Here is a 21,559-nt window from a genome sequence, read left to right on the forward strand (position 1 = left end):
TAGACGGGGAGGCCCAGCCTGCCGTCATACAAATATCTTGCAAGGCAATCCCACTTGACCAGGCCCACGAAGAGGCCATGCCTCTCGTGGAGTGCGCTCTGACACCCAACGGGCACTGCATGCCCTTGGAGGCGTATGCCAGCGCTATAGCATCAACTATCCATCTGGATAGGCTCTGTTTCGACGCGGCTAGTCCCTTAGAACGTCCGCTAAATGAAACAAAGAGCTGCTCCGTATGTCTGAAAACAGACGAGCGAGACACATAAGCTTGTAATGCCCTGACTGGGCAAAGGAGGCTCGCGTCTCTTTCCTCATCAGGGACCGGTAGGGCTGACAGGGAGATAACCTGCGCCCTAAACGGTGTGATGAGGGATTTTGGAACATAACCGTGCTTAGGTTTGAGTATAACTTTTGAGTTATTAGGCCCAAACTCCATGCACGCCGCGCTCACAGAGAGCACGTGTAGATCCCCTATGCGCTTCACTGAAAAAACACCGTCTTGCAAGACAGGTGTTTCAAATAAATTGACTGTAAAGGCTCAATTGGCGCACCTTTCATGGCTTCCAGAACCGTAGAAAGGTCCCATACAGGGACTGAGGGAGGTCTGGGAGGATTCAGTCTCTTAGCCCCTCTAAGGAAGCGGATGACTAAATCGTTCCTTCCTATTGACTGACCAAACGTTGTTCCTGAGAACGCTGCTATAGCCGCCACATAAACTTTGAGCGTGGAGGGGGCCCTGCCCTCATCCAACAGCTCTTGTAGGAAGGAAAACACCTCCGTCACACCACAGTCTGTGGGTGACACACCACGGGCTGTGCACCAGCCCGAAAACACTGACCATTTCGAGGAGTAGAGCCGTCTCGTAGACGGAGCTCTAGCCTGCGTGATCGTGTTTAATACTCCTTTAGGGAGTCCAACATGTACCCGTTGATGGCCCAGACATGAAGGGACCATAGTTCCGGGTGAGGATGCCGGATCGAGCCGTGGGCCTGTGAGAGGAGGTCTCTCCTCACTGGTACTGGCCACGGGGCAGTACTTGCTAACTGCATCACGACTGGGAACCAAGGTTGGTTTTTCCAGAACGGTGCCACCAGCAATACTGAGCATCCTTCTTCCCTGATCCGTTCTATCACCTGAGGCAGGAGAGAGACGGGGGGAAAAGCATAGAGCGGGCGGCGGGGCCACACATGGGCCAGCGCGTTCCTGCTCTTGGAGAAAAATTCCGGACAGTGAGCGTTTTCTTGAGACGCAAACAGGTCTACTTCCGCTCTGCCGAATTTCTTCCACAGCAGTTGGACTGTCTGTGGGTGTAGAGACCACTCGCCTGCCGGAACATTGTTCCTGGACAGTCTGTCCGGTCCTATATTCAGGAGCCCTGGCACGTGCGCTGCTCTGAGCGAGCGCAGGTTGCACTGAGCCCATACCAGGAGGCGTTCTGCCAGCCTGTACAGGTTCTTGGACCTGAGGCCGCCCTGGCGATTTATGTAGGACACCACAGACATGTTGTCCGAACGGACCAAGACGTGGCGTCCTTTTATTTGGGGACAAAAACGCGCCAGCGCGTTGTCTACTGCCAGCATTTCGAGGCAGTTTATGTGCAGGAGCTTTTCCGTTCCAACCACTGGCCGAAGAACGGTCTGCCCTCGAGCAGCGCTCCCCATCCCGAGGTGGACGCGTCCGTGGACACCACTTTCACCCTCGAGGAAGTCCCCAGGCTTACACCTGATTGGTACCAGTCGTTCGCTCTCCAAGGTTTCAGAGCTGTGACGCACTTCTGATTGACCCTGAGGCGAAGCGAACTGGATGCCCACGCTCTGCGTGGGACTCGCGCTTTCAGCCAAAACTGCAGCGGGCGCATGCGGAGCAGGCCCAGCTGGAGCACTGATGATGCTGAGGCCATGAGACCTAGCATCTTCTGAAATTTCTTGAGCGGGACAGACGCGCCGCAGCGAAACGAGTTTGCTGTGCGTTGAATGTCTACCGCGCGCTGTGGTGATAGTCGCGCTATCATGGACAGCGAGTCCAATTCTGTGCCCAGGAAAGATATCTTCTGACTGGGTGACAGAGAGCTCTTCGCCCAATTGACACTGAGACCCAAATCCTCGAGGTGATCGAGTAAAATGGTCGTGTGTTCTATGAGCACTGCGCGAGATTGCGCTAGAATCAGCCAATCGTCCAAATAGTTCAGTACTCGCATGCCTCTCATTCTGAGGGGTGCGAGCGCCGCATCCATGCACTTCGTAAATGTACGGGGTGCCAGGGACAAACCGAACGGCAGGACTGTGTACTGATATGCCTGGCCCTCGAAGGCGAATCTCAAATATCGCCTGTGACGTGACGCTATCTGTATTTGAAAATACGCGTCTTTCAGATCTATTGACACAAACCAATCTCCTTGGCGAATCTGCACAAGGATTTGTCTGGTCGTGAGCATCCTGAACTGTCGCTTCACAAGCACTTTGTTCAGTTGCCTTAGATCTAGTATGGGTCTGAGACCCCCGTCTTTTTTCGGTACCAGGAAGTATCTGCTGTATAGCCCTCCTTCGCTCTGAACTTGAGAGAGAGGCTCTATGGCCCCTTTGCTCAATAGTTTCGCCACTTCGGCTCGAAGTAAATGTGCTACTTCTGTTTTTACCGTGGTCTCGACGCGCGCCACATAGCGGCGAGGGCGTCGGCGAAACTGTAGCGAATAGCCTCTTTTTATAATGTTCAGCACCCACTTCGAAACCCCGGGCAGCTTTGCCCATGCGTCCGCATGAATAGCTAGGGGTTGAATACGAAGCGCGCTCTGCTCGCTCAGCGATGGAGAGGCTTCGGCGTGCTGTAACACAAGCGTCGCGCTCGTGACATTTGAGGCATGGGGCGCACAGCGGGCAGATTGCCCGCGCTCGACTCCTCTGCGGTGGTCAACCGCGAGGGGAGGGCTGGGCGGTTCCCGTAGGAACTGTCATGTCTATGTGTGGATGTGGGCGCGGGACAGCGGGCACATTTATCACACTGAAAGCATCGTTCGCTTGAGTGAAGCGAATGCACGTTGGTTTCGTTTTTACAGAAACCGTGAGACATGCATAACGTGGTGTTAGTGGGCACATTCACCATGTTTGAAGCGCAATCGATCTGAGTCGATTCATGTGCGCGAGCCCTGTGTGACGGGCTGTGCTTGTGTGTAGAGATGGGCACTGGGCAGTGGGCATTCTTTCTACACATAAAGCACCATCGGCCGTGGCCGGAACACCAGAAAAATTCACACTTATGGGATTTATCTGGGTAGCCGTAAAAACGGCGTTTGTGTGCAGGCAAGCGGGTGACAGAACCGACTTGTTTACTGCAGGATACACTGGAACAGTCACATTTACTGGAACTGAACGAGCGAGAAGTTGCCATAGAAACAGAGAGCGTCAACATGCTGGCGTTTATTGCAGGCCTGCGTGCATTACAACAGGCTTGTTCACTGCAATATTGACATTTCCAGTCGCCTGAATTCCAGAGGGGAATGGGAAATGTATAGGAAAAAGGAGGTTGGTCCGTCCGCAGCGGGACCAGAAAAACTCCCTTTTTTTTCCTTACGCCAGTGACGCACGGAACACCATAGAAACGGTGTTTGGGTGCAGGCGAGCGGGTTGTACAACGCGCTCGTTGGCTGCAAAATACACATCTGCAGTCGCCTTTTCAGGGAACTGACAGAGCGAGCATTGACGGCATAATTTTATCTGCCGGTAGACCCGGGGATCGAACGCGGGTCTCTCGCGTGCAAAAACCTGAGAGTCTGCCACTGGGCCACAGGGGGAGACACATTGTAACTCAGTTAGCGCGAGTATTATAAGAGAGCGTCAACGTGCTGGCGTTTGTTTGCAGGCATGCGTGTATTACAACAGGCTTGCTCACTGCAATACTGACATTTCCAGTCGCTCGAACTTCAGAGGGGAATGAGAAATGTATGAGAAAGAGGAGGTCGGTCCGTCCGCGGGGGGACCAGAAAACGCTCTTTTCTCCTTTCGCCAGTGACGCACGGAAACCATAGAAACGGTGTTTGGGTGCAGGCGAGCGGGTTGTGCAACGCGCTCGTTGGCTGCAAAATGCACATCTGCAGTCGCTTTTCAGGGAACTGACAGAGCGAAGCATTGGCGGCATAATTTTAACTGCCGCTAGACCGGGATTCGAACTCCGGTCTCTCGTGAGGAAAACCAGTGATTCCGCCACTGAGCCACAGGGGGGAACACAAAGGCTTTCGGATGCACGAGCATATAAGAGCGTCACATGTTTTCTTCGGCGTTTGCTTGCAGGCGCGCTTGTATTAAAACAGGCTCGCCTGCTGCAATATTGATATTTCCAGTCGCATGATCAGGGAACTGGGAAATGTATGAGAAATTGAAGGTCAGTCCATCCTCGGAGGGACTAAAAACACACCTTTCTCCTTTCGCCGGTGAGTGACGCATGAATTGGGCGCAGAGGCAGAGTAGCTTTTCTTATAACGTAAAGAAAAACTAACCCCGACCGTCCGCTTCCAGCCTCCCTTGTGAGCGGCGCAGTTTGCGCGGCTTGAACAGAGGGAGAGAGAAAGCTAGCCCCGTGACCGCCCGCTCCTGACATCCCCTGTGAACGGCACGGTGTGCGCGGCTCGAACAGAGGGAGAACAGGTATCGTCCCCCAAGCAGGCAAGGCAAGCGGGCGAACCGGCAAGCTTTGCGGGTTGGGGGGGGGGCGGAGGAGCAGTCTCGGAGAAGGATGCCAGGTGAGTCCTCAGAGTCACCATAGGCAGTAACTAGCTCGCAGTGAGGGCAGTCGCCGTCAGCGAGCGCGAGAGCTGCGTGATCAGGAAAAGGGGCGTCTTTTTCAAGCTCTTTTAGTGCAATGGGAGTGTGTGTCGCGGCGGCGAGCACACACACATACATAAACACAGTAGCAGAGAAAGGATATAACGCCGGATAGCGCAGCAGGAAGGCAAGGAAGGCGGCGCGGCCAGCGACTTCAGTGACTCGTCCCGCTGAAGGTGCTCTCTTTCAGACGGCGCGGCTTCTTCTCCAGCTCCAGCGATGCGTGTGCTTCGCTTGAAGGATGAAAATTCAGATAATAGCTGCCTGCGAGCGGTATTTATAGGCCTAGACCACGCCCATTTCGGCGGGACGTGACGCAGCGGGCGCGAAGTGCCCTGATTGGGTCTGGCGTCACGCCAGGCCTCGCTCGATAGGCTGCTGCAGTTGCCGCAGAGCAGCCAATAGGCGCGCGAGCTGCCTCGCCTATGTCTGCATGCTGCCGCAACGCGTTTTGCATTATTACAAAATTAAGGATCATTTTTGGCTTCAATATCTCGCGGAAAAAGGATTTTCCCCTAGCGTAAGATATCTTACGCAGTACGAGAGACCTCTCGTAAGAGAACGCGCCCCGCGTTTTGCTGGATTTTCTTCACATTGTAGTACAATAAACTTAAATTACTCCGTCATTTATGGTTATACAGAAAAAAGAAATATAAAAAAAGAATCTGTGATATTTCTACTTTTGTATGTTTCCACTTACAATCAAATCAAAACATTGTGCTTTTGTAAAATAAAGAAAATAAACAGGGTGTGCGTTCTGCCTCTCCGTCGCGGTGAACTTTTTTTTCTTGAGCACGTCTATAAACTGAAACAAAACTCAGCGAATACTTCTCACACATTTATGAGCCATATACCTTTATACACATTTAAGTGTTTACTTTTAAATGATCGGATTCAAACTGAAAACAAATATTCTCTGTTTAAGTAATTTGTATAAAACCAACAGGATGTCCAGTATCTCAAACGCTTGCTAATTACTTTTAATTCGGCCACGCCCACTCGCGCAAAAGAGATTCACATGCAAATCTCCACATGGGACGCGAACGCCCTCGTTACCTCAAACACAAAACACCAAAACACTTCACAAGTCTCTGCTTTTCGTCGAGTTTGGAAGACGCGCTGTGAGCTTACATTGGATTTACATCAGAAGAAGAAGAACGCGATTTGAAGACAAGAAAGATGTAAGGTAAGAAATTCTTACTTATTAGTTTATGGTATTGTTGCATAAACTTCACATTGCAGTTGAACTGTTGCTAGATATATGGTGAATATTATACTATTTAGACCCGTGTTTACTGTTAAATACTGTTTGTGGATATCTGCTCAAACATAGATATGTATAACCATAATGTTTAATATTTTGGAGCGCGATGGCGTTTGAATGTATCATATTTTGGAGCGCGATTGCGTTTGAAAGGAAAAATGCACCAAACATTAGGCTTTATGTTTTTACTATTATCTCATTTCATATCATCATAACGAATGGAAACATTTGAAGTAACATAAGATAATCAATATATTTTTCTCTAGCATTGTTACTGAAATCTTTTGGAAGATTTATAGGCTGCTTTGTAAAATAAAATTATTTTATGCAGTACTGCACATAGCTTATGCCTACAAGGCACAACAAATATGGTGTTCTTTATATTATATATTGTTGGAAACATTTGTGTGTGTGTGTGTGTGTATTCTGTGAATTTTAAAAAGCTATTTTAACCAGAAAAATCTAAAATGTATTCCCAAAATCGTGCAGGCCTAGTTTCTCTTGATACCAGTATGTTCACTTTTTTTCTTTTCTTTCAGGGACCAGATGCAACTGAGTCCTGCTGACTTCAACATTCACATGAGTCTCTGTACATGAACATGGTAAAGTGAAAATCAAACACCTTGGAAATGGTATGTACAATGTTTTTAGGAATGGCACAAAGGTCTCTGTCTTTGGATCATTGTTTTCAATGTGCTCTTTTGTCATTTGTTGTGTATTTTTGGATTATGTTGTGTTGTAAATAAATCCAAACAATCTAAAAGCCATTCTTTTTTAAATCTCCTCATTCTTTGTGCAAGGTTGCTCTGAATGACAGGGCCTGATCGCTCCTAATAGGGCAGTTAGGGGAGTGTCTTTGTCTTTCTCAGGTGTTAAAAGCTTACATATTCAGGAGATGATCACGGCTCTTCGAATATGGCTTTGTCACACAAAACACGTCTTAGAAATTTTAAATCAATATATTGTCTTATCTGAATGAGCAGTCAGGGTGATTTTCACATAGTTTTGGAGCAAATATTCTAGGCTACGTCATACAATTTTCAAAAGTCTTGTGAAGAAATAATCAGTATGGGTTTCATGGCCTTATTTCAGTGACAATTTTTTTTTGTATTTTCACAAACCACGCATAAATGTCATTATCTCAAAACTACAAACTTTTACATACATGCTGCTGATATATTATTGTAGCAGAGTTTGTGCTGAATACAGTGTAATTAGACTTTAGCCATGAAAATGTCACTAGTAACAGAAAAAAACACAAATGTCAGAGCATGTCAGAACACCTCCAGGCCCAGAAAACAGCTCAGACCTCAGAGGGTTAAAAGCGTACATTTGATGTTGAAATCGGCTTGTTTTTCGGAGATTCTAGCACGCAGTAGGGGCGTGTCATTGTCGGTGTGTATTTCCATACTGAATTTAAGCCGGCGTGGCTACTTATTATGCAGCGCTCTGGCCGGCTCTATCTGATTTCAAAATTCAATGAACATGGACGCCAATAACATTACGATGTCCAGCAATCGATTTAAATAGTAGGTTACATGGGGTTTAATTTGTCGTTTAATGAGATGTAGCCTAATACATGTTGTCAGTGCCAATACATAGATCCGCCTATATGAATAATGTGTATATGAATGGTACAGTGGTAGAGCTTTCACCAGCTGTGTCAGAGGTTGAGAGTTCGAATCCGCCCTTGTATGGATTTGTTTTTTTTCTCGTATAGTTTTTTTTCTCTCATCAAAACGATTATGTTCATCAGTGGTTGTATATCAAGCAGGGACACGCAAACGTTTGAATTATTTTGTTATTTCAACAGAACGAGTATCCGCAACGCAACGGATTGAAGCGCGCGTCGAGTGAAGACAATGCAGTGTGTGCGCGAGCCACACGAGTAAACACTGTAGCCTATCTGCGCCACTGATCGCAGCGGCAACGAGCACTTTGATCACTTGATTTAAAAAAAAAAAAACATTTCAGCGCTAGTATCTTATTTAAAAAACGAACAAAATGAATGCTCTGCCAGTTAACTGGAGATGTTTTATTTAGAGAATTTGTAGAATTGGTACATTCAGGGGGAGGGGGAGACGGGGGAGCTTTACAGGGGGTATGACTTATCTAAATGAGATGTAAATGAGCCCTATTGTCATTCCCAGAAGGGCGAGAACTTGCCAATCTTTAGAAGCAGATTTCTACCATTTCAGGTTTTTTTGAGTGCCTACCTTCAAATGGCCACAACTTCTCCAAATATTATCAGATTTACATGTGTTACACATCGTTGGAAAGCTTGAATACTACACTTTCAGAATATGTGAATAACTCAAAATGCCCCAGAACCGACTTGTGTCCCTACTTTCCGTGACTGGTCACATATATGGTGTAAAAAAGTCTGAGTGCTGCCCTCTTCAGGTTGAACGGTGGCTACTGCAGTTGAATTTTCCTATTGGATGTTTGCGGTGGCAAGTGACGTAAGCGGTGGCAGGTGACGTAAGCAGGTTCCAGCTCACCACGCCCCTGGTACGAGCTCACCACGCCCTTGGTATGAGCTAGCGTAGATTTATCTGTATTTAGTACAGTGGGCAGGAGGGTACGTAGGTGTAGTGTTGCTGGTTGCAACAGCACTGCTGGACTGCATAGCTTTCCAGCAGACTTGGAAATTAGGCGCCAGTGGTTGCATGCACTTGGCCTGGAAGACCGTGAGTGTGAAACCTGCATTTTACACGGGATTGCTTTTCCAGCGCAATAGAGGTGAAAATGGGCTTCTCCACACAGCTCGCGCTGAAAAGCGACGCAGTGCCAAACGCTGCTCCTCCTGCATGGACTCCACCACCGCAGCGGCGTCTTGATGTGAGTGATCATATATATTTTAATCACTATTTATGGTTAGGCTAAAGTTAATCCTCTGGGGTCGACAAACGCGTCGGCGCATTTTGCTGAATTTTTTTCACATAGCGGCAAAATATGAATATGCCTACAGAGAGCGCGCGCTATTGACATGAACTCGATAACACTCATCAGATGCATGTACTTTACATCGTCTCACGACCCTGTGAGTCACTCTCCATTTTAGAGAGTCTGACTGCAGGTCTCAGGTGCACGCCCCCCCCCGCTCACGGTTCGTCCCCTCTATCTCCGCTGGGGTCTGCCCACTTTTCTAGCATTTTTCAAATATTGCCAGTGGGTGGAGTCAGACTCTGACCAGGGGTTTAGTTACCCTTTAAGCTCTAGTGTAGGTCTTCCTTCCTTGCACTACTGGTGTTGTCTAGCTCCTTGGCTCTGCCCCCGCCGCTAGCACCGTGCGGTTCATCAGCTTTGCCTCGGGCTTGTCCTCCACCAGCTCGGCATGAGGCAGAGTTCCCAGCTGCACCTCGGCCTCTCAGCCCATCGGCTCTGCCCCGGCTCTGAGTTCTCTCACATCTACAGTGGCCCGTCTGCCCTAGGACTCCTCTGGGCTCCCTCGTCCATCTGGATCAGCCTCGGTCGGTCAGCGCTCAGCTTCCGACACAGACTTCTGGGTCTACGGCTGTGCCTCGACCCTCCATCCCTTCGGCTCCACCTGGCTTCTCCTTCTCTACGGGCTTCTCGATCATCCTCGATTGCCCCATCGTCACCCCGGTCAGCCGAGTCTCCGCCTTGGTCCCGCGAGACAGCAGCTCCACTTTGGGCTTCCGGGCAGTTGGTGTCTCCCTGGTCCGTCCCTCTGCTTCACCGGTTCTTCCACGTACCCTGGTTCCGCCTCCATTGATCAGTCCCCGGGTTCTGCGTTCAGCCCTCCAACTAAGACTCCACCCTGGCTCCTCCCACCGTCGGCTCCTCCGTGGTGTTCATCTCCACCAACTCCTCCTCATCCCTGTCCATCACCTGCTCCACGCCCACCTCCAAAGCCCTCTCCAGCCCTCCACTGTTGGAAGTTTAGTTACGGCGCGAGTACTCGCCCTCCAGGAGGGGAAACTATTGTCACGGTCTCCGACTCTTTTTTTGATATTCTGTTGTGCTTCCCTTAAGTTCCTGTTTTCTGCCGTTTAGTTACGGTTTCTGATCATGTCCCTGTTAGTTTATATGGTTACTTATGATTATCAGTTGTCTTATTTAGTTCATTATTATCTCCCTCATATATACTCCCTGCCTTCTACACTAACATGTTGCAGTTGCACAGTAAAAAACACTAAAAGAGACTCAACTTATGTTTTTTTTGTAGAGCAGCCAATGTTGCTCGCATAGAAAACAGCTTAATAAATAACATAAGATAAGATCTTATAATGTGGTGAGGGGAACTATTTCTAAGAGGGTTAAATAATAGATGTCCATGGAACATTTGCACAATAGCAGAAAAAACACATAGGTGTGTGAGTGGTGACAATTTATATCATTATCAGCATTCAGTGATTTATTACATTATGTAGTTTTTGTGTTTCTGTTGCCAAAGCACATGAACATTGAAAGTGTTCTATCATTTTCCTCTTTATGTCCAGATTTGTACACATTTGCTATATCAGAGTCAGCCCCAGTGGGCACCACAGTGGGAAGAATAATGGCAGATGACAGTGATGTTGGTCTGAACGCTAAAATGAACTACAGCTTAGAGGATCTCGAGGAGAGCAGCACCTTCACAATCCAGACGGACCCTGACACTCAAGAGGGGATTGTCATACTGGATCAGGTCTCATAGTGCAATCCTGTTATATGTATATGTATTATCATCTAATCATAGTTTACAAATGTTGGACATGATGTTCTCAGATTCAAGCATCAACCGTTCAAGACACTTTTATTATTATTAAAATTTTGTTGATATTATTTTCATTTATTATATTATATTATATTATATTATATTATATTATATTATATTATATTATATTATATTATATTATATTATGAAAGATAAAGTCATATTGAGGCAGTACTTTTAGATATACAAAAAGCCTTACAACCCCCATGGGAGATCTTTTATGTGTTTTTTGTCTTTTATATGTGTTCTCTCTTCTCTGTAGCCACTGGATTTTGAGAGCAAGAGGCGGTACGTCATCGCTGTAGAGGCCATCAATGAAAACATAGACACACGTTTTTTAAGTGCATATGAGTTTCAAGACAGGACAACACTCAAAATTACTGTGACAAATGTGGATGAACCACCCATATTTTCTGAAACATCTTATAGCTGGAAAGTTCTAGAAAGCGCCCAAATTGGCACTCAAGTCGGTACAATCTATGCTAGAGACACAGACACCACCAACAACCCCATAAGGTAATTTTCATTTTTATTTTTTATTTTCTCCTTTCCCGTTTGGACCCATACTAACCCCTAAAAGCCAGGTGACTCTAACTCAATCAATGGAATACGTCCAGGGCATGAACCATGAACACAAACGGCAAAAAAAAAAAAAAAAAAAAAAAAAAAAAACACTCAACCCCTCAAAGCCCAACTAGCGACATGACAAAATAGCCGCTTTTCTACTGTCAGGCTAGTGAGATTCAAGGGCTATTGTAGGAAACTCAGAAGCGAAGATCAGGAGACTTTATTGAGAATATGCTGTTTCGCGCTGCAGTCATCAAGTCTAATTGAGGCAGACATGTAGGGTGTTTTGTAAGCATTCGGTCCTTAATATTGGCATCAATATTGGCCTTACACCCAGGGGTGGATCAATGATCTTATCTAGGTCTATCACAACCCATGCCAGTCTCCCTAGGAGAGGAGCTGCTTTAAATTCCAATACCATACATTTCCAAACATTAATTTACTTACTTAGCTTACATCCATCAATCACGTTGTGTTTAATATTGTTAGACCAGAAGAGAACCCTCTGTAAATTTGGAGCAATCTGGAGAAACAGAACGAGAGATTCTGAATCTACAGAACAGAATACATTATGTTTGCCATATAATCTATGTGCTTGTATAGACAGTCCATAATATTTTGATTTACATGCTGTTTGTGAATGGTTGAAATCTGCATGTGGTAACAAACATAAGAAGTATATGAGAAAAATTGCCCCAAATAACAACTGTTTTCCTTGAACAGATACAGCATTTCAAAGAGCAGTGACACACGACAGATATTCAGAATTGATCCTAGTAATGGGACAGTGTATGTGGCCAACCGTTTGGATCGAGAAACAGCAGCCTGGTACAACCTGACCGTCAACGCCAGAGAGATCAGTGAGCACATTCTTGTCATTAACATGCATCAACCTCTAACACAAAACTTCTGAGACCACTAGTGAAAATGCATCTATGCTTCTGATTTTTGCATTTTAACAAATAGATACACTATCGTTCAAAAGTTTGGGGTCGGTAAATAAAAAAAAGTAAGAAATCTCTTCTGCCTACCAAGGATGCATTTATTTGATCAAAAATACAGTAAAAACAGTACTATTGTGAAATAAAACTGTTTTCTATTGTACTATATTTTTAAAAATGTCCCTGTGATCAAAGCTGAATTTCAGCATCATTACTCCTGTCTTCAGTATCATATGATCTTTCAGAAATCATTCTAATATGCTGATTTGATGCTCAATCATGTTGAAAACAATGCGTCTGGCATTGATGCAATGGGGAAAGGCATCAGTGTGACCGTTGTCTGAGGCACGTGTAAACAAAAGCCAATGATCGAAAAATACCAATATTTACCAAAAAACTGGGTAGGAATATTAAAGGTTAGATCAGAAGTTTTATCAGGCAATTATATATTTAATTTTTTCATTTAGACACCTATGTGTATGGCACATAGAAGCCTTGGGTCTGAGAAAACATACTGGGGCTGCAGGGAAGCTTATGCAGGGATACTTATGAAGTATGCAGGGATACTTTTTCCTCTTAAGAAAAGTATGGGTCATTTTTATATTTTGCATAAAGTAATAAACTACTAAAAACAAACAATATACATAATCTAATAATAAAAACTGTCATCATGAGCACAAAACAAAGATAACTTAATGTTCTGATTAGTAATGCTTAATATATGGAAAAAACAATGTCCCATCCAGGGGCCAGACATGGAGATTCCACAGGTCTCGTCGCGGGTGCCAAATTGTGCCCTGTCCCAGAGAAAGAACTCCCTGCTCAGGGAAATTCACCAGAGAGGGGCTGTCGTGAGGTGCATGACCCCCGAGAACCAAGTCCGGGTGGGCCAATACGGCCCAACCATCAAGACTGGTTCTTTGTTCTCTCTGACCTTGCACAACTTCTGTAGGCTCACTAGGGGAAATGCATACTTCGAAGGCCCCGGGGGCCATGCAGAGGGGGGCCCCAGTCAGGGAATACCACAGTGGGCAATGGGAGGATTCCTGGGAAGCAAACAGGTTTACCTGCACTTTGCCGAAAGGACTCCAGATCAACTGGACCGACCTCCACTCCCCCTGAAGCTTAACTCATCGTGAGAGCAAGTCCACTGCACGATTGTGTTCGCCTGAAATGTGAGTGACCTGCAGCGACTTCAGGAGATGACGGGAAAGTTGTGACATGCATCATGAGCATAAACTGCCTTGGCTGTCGCTGTGTTGTCCATCCGGACCAATAGGTGCTTGCCCTGGATCAACGGTTAGACTAACCTCCACAGGGCCAGCAATATTACTAGCAACTCGAGGCAGTTGATGTGTCACTGCAGTAATGGTCCTGTCCAGGAGCCTGACCCTGTGTGCCCATTGCACATGGCATCACAACCAGTCTTGGACACATCTGTTGTGACAACAACATGTCTGGACACTTGTTCTAGGGAAACCCCAGCCTGTAGAAAGGCAAGGTCTGTCCAAGGGCTGATTAAGCAACAACAGATTGGCGTGATATCCACGTGACATCTGCTGTTTTTCACTTGAACATCTTGAGCACACTCATCTTGAGACGTGCTGTCATAGTGAGTCCAGCTTTTGTGAAGATGCAAGGTTACAGGGACAGGGCGAAAGGGAGGACCTTGTACTCATATGTCTGACCCTCGAAAGCAAATCGAAGAAATAGTCGGTGTCAAGGCAAAATTTATTTTCTGTTTTAATTTTTTTTTCAACATTTATGCGGTAACATCTAAAACAGGAGCTTGTGCAGGGTCTAAGATTTGTTGCAACCCACTGCCTTTCTTTGGCATGATCAAGTAAGGGCTGTAGAGACCCTTCTTCATCTCCACTGGAGGTCCCCAAGCGCAGTTCCTGCATCAATCCTGGCTCAGAACTACCCTCTTGCAGCTCTTTTAGAGCTTTAGCCTGATGGACCTGCAGAATGGCCATGGCATACAGGGCATAGGCGGCCTATCCAGCAGCACTATAAGCCTTCATTATGAGACGAAGTTAACTTACGGGCCTTGGACGGCAATCTGGGACAATTCTGCCAGCTGGTGGCATTCTGTGAGCATAAATGCCCCGCAACAGTACTTTCCACCTCTGGAACATCCGTATAGATCCAGGATCGTCCCACCGTCGACGGTAATGAGGGTGGAAGAGATCATGAGCTCACTTTTGATATGGAATGCTGTGTTTTAATATTTTAACTACAGCGAGGATTGATAATTTTGCTTTGAATTGTGTTCTAAATAGCAGAACTAATGTTCTGAGAAAATAGTGCGTGAATAATGATCAGTGATGCACACTTCGTCTAAGCAGATGTTATAGCAACATAGTCAGTAGGCCTATAATGACAGACACTGAAGGACACGCTCGGTGATTGAACAGTCTATTGGCCGGTTTGAATAGGTCTGATGACAGTAGGCTGTAAAACCTCTGCTGCACACAGGTGCTGTTGGTGTCATGCATGGACAGTAGCCTAATGATAACCATTTTCGGGGTCTTCCCAATATTATGAAAAATACTATTGTATTTGAAGGATAGAATTTGAAGAAAACGGTAAGATATACACACTTTTTTTTTAAATAAAAAGTTTTGTCAGTGACACGCTGAGTCTCACAACAGACACTTTTTTACAGCTGCTTTACAGATGACTTTAACTGTTTGCATAATTAAATCATTATTTTCCTGTTGATCATTGTAAAGCTGCTTTGAACAAATCTGTACTGTATAAAGCACTATTAAAAAAAGTGAGGAACAAATTCATGTTAATACATGTTATATATTACTAAGTTATCGTCTCTGAAACTCTGCCATTTTAACCCTCTTTTCAGAAAGTGATGACTTGGTTAAAACATCCGGTAGTGTGGGTTTTCCAGGAAATGCATGAACTTGCTGGACCTTTGCTTTTCGTAAATACTACCATGTATTTTTGACATTATTATTGACATATATTATGTGGATTTGAAAACAGATGGATTGTAAGGTTGTGATGAGGTTCAGTATATGGAAGGAAGGAGACAGGGTCGGCTTTACTGAGGCTCGTGGATTTATTTTATAAACTGCTCAAAAACAAACAGGTGCACTCTGCACTTCAAATCAACTCAAATTAAGTCTTTCAACACATTCAATCCAACCCTCAATCAATCTCTCTCCAGCTTCCTGTTTCCCAGTGGCTTTAATCCAGTCTCTCCACACCAATTACTGAAACAAGACACAGGTGTTTGTCATTTGCACTTGACCTACTTTCAAACCGCTTGTCTCCTGGCTCTTTCTCCTGTTGCAGACCTCACTGAAACACGCCCCCCTTGCCACAAAGGTAATAGTTATTTATTTCATAGCTGGCAAGTATTCAGTGAAGTGACTCTTTCTCATTCAATTAATCAGAATGACTAGTTCACAGTTCACAGTCAATCTGAAAGATGAATGAATGAATGAATGAATGAATGAATGAATGAATGAGGTATTTATATAGCGCTTTCATATGTACAGACCCTTTCCAAAAAATTAGAATATCATGGAAAAGTTTATTTATTTCCATAATTCCATTCAAAACGTTAAACTTCCATAGATTATAGATTCAGGGCCCACAACTTAAACGATTTCAAGTATTTAGTTGTTTATTTGTACATAATTTGGGCTTCCAGCTCATAAAACCCACGGAAACAGGATTTAAAAAAAAAAATAATATTCCATGAAATCACACAGTAATTACACAGTAATACCATGGTCATTGAACCAGGTTTTGGTTATTTTGGCAGTGTGGGCAGGTGCAAATCCTGCTGGAAAACGAAGGAAGCATGAAGTGCTCTGAAAATGTCCTGGTAGACGGCTGCGTTGAGTGGACAGCACAGTGGACCAACACCAGCCGATGACATTGCTCCCCAAACCAAAACAGACTGTGGAAACTTCACACTGGACTTCAAGCATCTTGGATTGTGTGCCTCTCCATTCTTCCTCCAGACTCTGGGACCTTGGTTTCCAAATGAGATGCAAAATTTGCTCTCATCAGAAAAGAGGACTTTGGTCCACTGTGCTTTATTAAATCCAGAGTCAACGCAGCCGTCTACCAGGACATTTTCAGAGCACTTCATGCTGACTTCATTTTCCAGCAGGATTTGCACCTGCCCACACTGCCAAAATAACCAAAACCTGGTTCAATGACCATGGTATTACTGTGTAATTACTGTGTGATTTCATGTAATATTCAAATTTTTCATTTTTTCATGGGTTTTATGTGCTGGAAGCCCAAATTATGTACAAATAAACAACTAAATACTTGAAATCGTTTAAGTTGTGGGCCCTAAATCTATAATCTATTGAAGTTTAACGTTTTGAATGGAATTATGGAAATAAATAAACTTTTCCATGATATTCCAATTTTTTGGAAAGGGTCTGTACTACTGTACACCCAAAGCGCAGCATCCACTTGGATGATGTGACAGCAGCCAGAGAACAGCGGCACCAGTGTGCTCACCACACCCACGCACCCACCCACCCACCCACCCACCCACACACACACCCACCCACACACACACACACACACACACACACACACACACACACACACACACACACACACACACACACACCCCAGCTATAGGTGGAGAGGAGAGAGAGTGATAGAGCCATTAGGAGGCCATAATTAGCAAGGGCCAATGGATGGAGTTTGGCCAGGACACCGGGGTTACACCCCTGGGTTAGGGTTAGGGTTAGCCTAACCATTTACGAGAAGTGCCATGGGATTTTACATGACCACGGAGAGTCAGGACCTCGGTTTAACATCTCATCCAAAGGACGGTGCTTGTTACAGTATAGTGTCCTCATCACTATAGTCAAGTCAAGTCATTTATATAGCACTTTTAACCATGTAGATTGTTCCAAAGTGGCTTTACATTGATAATAGGAGATTAAAGTAACAGAGATTGTTTTGGCTTTATAGCAGCTCTAGAATAAAGTTATTGTCCAGCTATACTGGGGCGTTAGGACCCACACAGACCACAGGGTGAACAGCGCCCCCTGCTGGCCTCACTAACAACTCTTCCAGCAGAAAACTAGTTTTCCCAGGAGGTCTCCCATCCAGGTACTAACCAGCCTCAACCCTGCTTAGCTTCAGTGGGCAACCAGTCTTGGGCTACAGGGTGGTATGGCTGCTGGCAAAAGATGTTTTTTTCCAAATAATCCCCTGCACATAACTTTTCTTTGATTGTTCAAGTTCTGTGTATGTATGAGGCAAGTTTACCCTGGCTGAGAATAACATATCTCAAACTATCATCTATCATCACAAGTGGATGATGCCGACCACTTCCAGAGGTAGTAGAAAACGCATTCGACCAGACTGCTTTCGTAGTGTAGACGTTCATGTTGGCGAATGCATTTTATTCAGCTCATCAAAGAGGTGTTTGCTGGCCAGGGCTTGATAATGTATCGTACAGTGAATCACGAGACATTGGGGAGTCTTTTCATTCAAACACTTATTTTTTTTCCCATGATTGAAGCAGCTCCATATGTGCAGCATGTGACTAAATTATTAGAGGGAATTTTTTTTCCTAGTGAAGTATGTGTCAATTGCGTGGAAAATATCTTCTCTGCATGTGGTTGTTGACCAATTAGTAGACAAAAGAATGCCCTATTTCAGCGTCTTTAATGTACTGCACATATACCTTTTTTGACACGACACTTAAAGAAAACCACTTCTTTTTTTACATACACTATAATTAAAATAATCAAAGAATTATTTATTGTGCTGTTTCAGTTAATAATAAAAGAAAACATTTCTTACTCTTGTAACCCTTAAACTGAGAGTGAGTTTGGCAACCCCTCAAAAATCTTTAGCGACCCCCTAGTGGGGATCCACTGATCTATAGCAAGAGCCCATTCTCTCACTAATGAATTGCCTCATACGATTCAAGGAAGGAGCGAGGTTACAATATCACACATTTCAGACTATAGTGTCTTTTTTTCCATCATATATCTTATATAGTTACTTAAACACACTTTGAAAATGAACAAGATTGATTAATTGATGGGCAACCGACAGTAATGTATTTGTTGCTGCATCTTTCAGGAGATGACCAGCTGTCCTCCTCTGTGTCTGTACTCATCTCAGTCCTGGATGTCAATGACAATGTGCCTACCCTGTCACAAGACTATCAGCCCTATGTGTGTGAGGACACACAGGCAGGAGAGGTAACACACACAAATGCTTTTTTCATAATCGGTCCTTACATTATAGAGCTTTTCCTGTCTCTTATGAGAATTACTTGCTCACCCCTTTTAGTTACAATAACAGTTTAGATCAGTGAAGTAGAGAAATCACAGAAAGATTAACAGCTAACAGTGGCCCGATGTATTCAAAACATACAAAACAAATAGATTTACACTAACAAGTCCATATTCTGTATCTAACTGGATGATTTTATTTTTTATTTTTACATAAAAGCAACATTTCAACAATCCCCAGATATATACACACAATAGTCAAAGTATATGTTATATTGGCAAGGTTCTAACTGGTTGAGTTTGAACTGTCGATGAGTTCTTGTACATGCAGATCGTAATGTTCTCTGTATGTCTCACTTGAAGCTAATTGAGTTGATCAGCGCCACTGATGCAGATGATCCTGTAGATGGCCATCATTTCTATTTCTCCATGATCCCAGACAAACACATCAATCCCAACTTCACCATCAGAGACAACCAAGGTATGTCACAACATTAGCTTTCTACGTTTAGAATGGCCAGTTTCACACATCTTACACCTGTGGCAAACAGTACCTTTTGCTGTCTATATTGGTGAAACTCTTTTCCAAGGAAGATGAAATAAAACAAGACTTATTTAAGGAACCGTATGTAAGATTGCGGCCAAAACTGGTACTGCAATCACTTTCAAATTACTGTAGAGCGGTGTATCCCCTCCCCCTCCCCTGACTCGAGGTTGCCAGATAGTCTGGCATTTTTTATCCGACACGTTTGTAGCTGCAGCTGTGGTAACTAGAGCAGAGCTGGCAACCCGGATGCCGAAACACTACTGACTTCGTGATTGGTAGATAGGTGGAGGGTGGAGCATCAGGCCAAAACACAAGATGACAACATCAACATCAGTTGAGGGCTGCAACTTCACTTTTAAATGACAATATCCTGGTCGGACTACTGTTGTCAGTGATATAAGTATTTGAAATTAACATGATTTCTTAATGTCTAGTGACATATCAGGGCCATTTTATGATTAATTGAAATACATTTCTTACATACGGTTCCTTTAAATAACTCAGAATAGTAAAACAAACAACGATCCATCAATACAAAACTTTGTGCTGTGCACAAATAATACCGGAGAACGAGTGATACAAACCAGTAGCGTAGCCAGAAAAGAGACTCTGGGTGTGCATCTGAAAATCTGGATGTGCCACTTTTATTGTCAGATTACTGTGCAAAATTATTAACCATAACCATATAACCATGCCCCACATAACCATAAAACTATATCAAATATAACTATACTTTACACTCAGGATCGCCAATATTTTAGTCATAACATAGTGCCTGAAAAAATTCTCTGTTTATATGCGCGGCAAACATCTCTGGGGAGCTGCTGGGGTCACAGTCAGCTGCTGTTTGCTGATTACTGTAAATTACATTTTAACATTTTGAGCATTATGGCACCATATATTGGATTCTTATTTCTGTGCCCCTAAGAGTATGAGTTAGAATGTTCAGTGACGTCACAGAACTGCCAGATTCAAACTGCTTTCGCGCGTTGGCTGGCGCTGAACCAGAGACGGACGCGTTCAGCGCTTGTCATATATCACAACTAATATGCAGTGTTTTCAACCACATAATGTTTATTTTATGTTTCAGACATTTAAATACACATAAGTACTAGTAAAACAATACATTTGTAGTTTGTAAAATACACAGTGATGTCTATGGAAGCAGCTGAAACAATCTATTCAAATGTAATTTGCCGACATGTTTTATTCATATGTCAGACACACATAGCGGAACTATAAAGTTTACTCTATTCTTCTCCCAGTTCAACAGTCACTTACTTTCATGTATTTCGGGAGAAACTGTGGAGTTCAGGTGCTGTAAATCCGGCTGACAGGACTCTCTGAACTGCAGCGCTCATCTCGTTATAGATCAAGATCATTTATAAAGGTTTTTAAACGAAGAATCGTAATATCAGATAGTTGACATGGTAAGCAAGTTTGTGAATATTTTTAATAAAAAAGGAAAAACGAATAGCGATACGTCTGTTAGTTATTGTGGCTGCGGTGTGTCACGTGACAATCATGACGCGTCGCCATGGAAACAAGGGGTCAGTTAAAATATTTTTAACTTGCGCGTGAAAGGGTTGATTTAAAAATATATATATTCTAAATAAACAACAATAGCCCAAGTTTAGTAAAACATTTTTTTATTGAGACTATAAAAAATAATTCTGCATCCACACCCTGGCACACCCGTGGCTACGCCCCTGATACAAACAGAGGAACTTAAATAGACAGAAGCAAAGAACTAAATGATAAGCAGCTGTGACGATTAATCAGTGTCCATAGAAACTAATGATTGGTGGGAAACTACGACAAAGGAGAACATGTGGCTGAAAAACTTTAGGTATAGGTATCAATCAGGTATAGAGTATTCACACAGCATATGTGATCAGTACAGTGCTAAACACCAAGCTTCAAGAAGTTTCATGCTGAACTCAGCAGAAATATGTTTGCCAAGCACAAGCAAACAAACAGCACTTTCTGTTTACTCAGTCTGACAGAATCTAGATGATAATTTAGCAATATATAGCAACAGTTTGGGGTTTGGATTCTATTACCCATAACCATTTAACTCATGGCTGTTATTTAAGATGAAAAACATAATGCAGTAACTTCGAAATCACTTTTTATTAATAAATGTAATAATTCTTAAAAATACTAACTTGAAGAGATATTTAGTTTTAATGAAAACAACATTCATTAAATGGATCATTTAAAAATACAAATTAGAATTTAATTGCTTTTAAAAAAACTATGTAATGTTTATTTAACCTGGAAAATTTGTCAACATTAAGTGCAACTGGAAAAATAATTTACATTGGATTAAAATAAAGCATTTTAAAATAATGAGGACTTTGCCTCCTCGTTTCAGAAAAGCACTGCATGCCACTTATATACAGATCCAATGATCAAGTCTTCTGGACACTTTTTGTATAATGCACTGTGT

General features: G+C 43.8%; 1 protein-coding gene across 5 annotated transcripts in view; it reads left to right on the forward strand.

Annotated features, from left to right (window-relative positions):
• cdh19 (cadherin 19, type 2) overlaps positions 1-21,559 on the forward strand; it is a 75,720-nt gene that overhangs the window by 47,178 nt on the left and 6,983 nt on the right. For all 5 annotated transcript variants that reach the window (XM_082184546.1, XM_082184545.1, XM_082184547.1 and 2 more), the window contains 5 exons: positions 10,545-10,732; positions 11,064-11,317; positions 12,092-12,228; positions 18,406-18,527; positions 18,924-19,041. In XM_082184546.1, coding sequence (XP_082040672.1) covers positions 10,545-10,732; positions 11,064-11,317; positions 12,092-12,228; positions 18,406-18,527; positions 18,924-19,041 — 819 coding nt within the window. The remainder of the gene's footprint in view (positions 1-10,544; positions 10,733-11,063; positions 11,318-12,091; positions 12,229-18,405; positions 18,528-18,923; positions 19,042-21,559) is intronic.

Source organism: Leuciscus leuciscus (genome assembly GCF_965113295.1).
Source record: "Leuciscus leuciscus genome assembly, chromosome: 11".
NCBI lineage: Eukaryota > Metazoa > Chordata > Actinopteri > Cypriniformes > Leuciscidae > Leuciscus > Leuciscus leuciscus.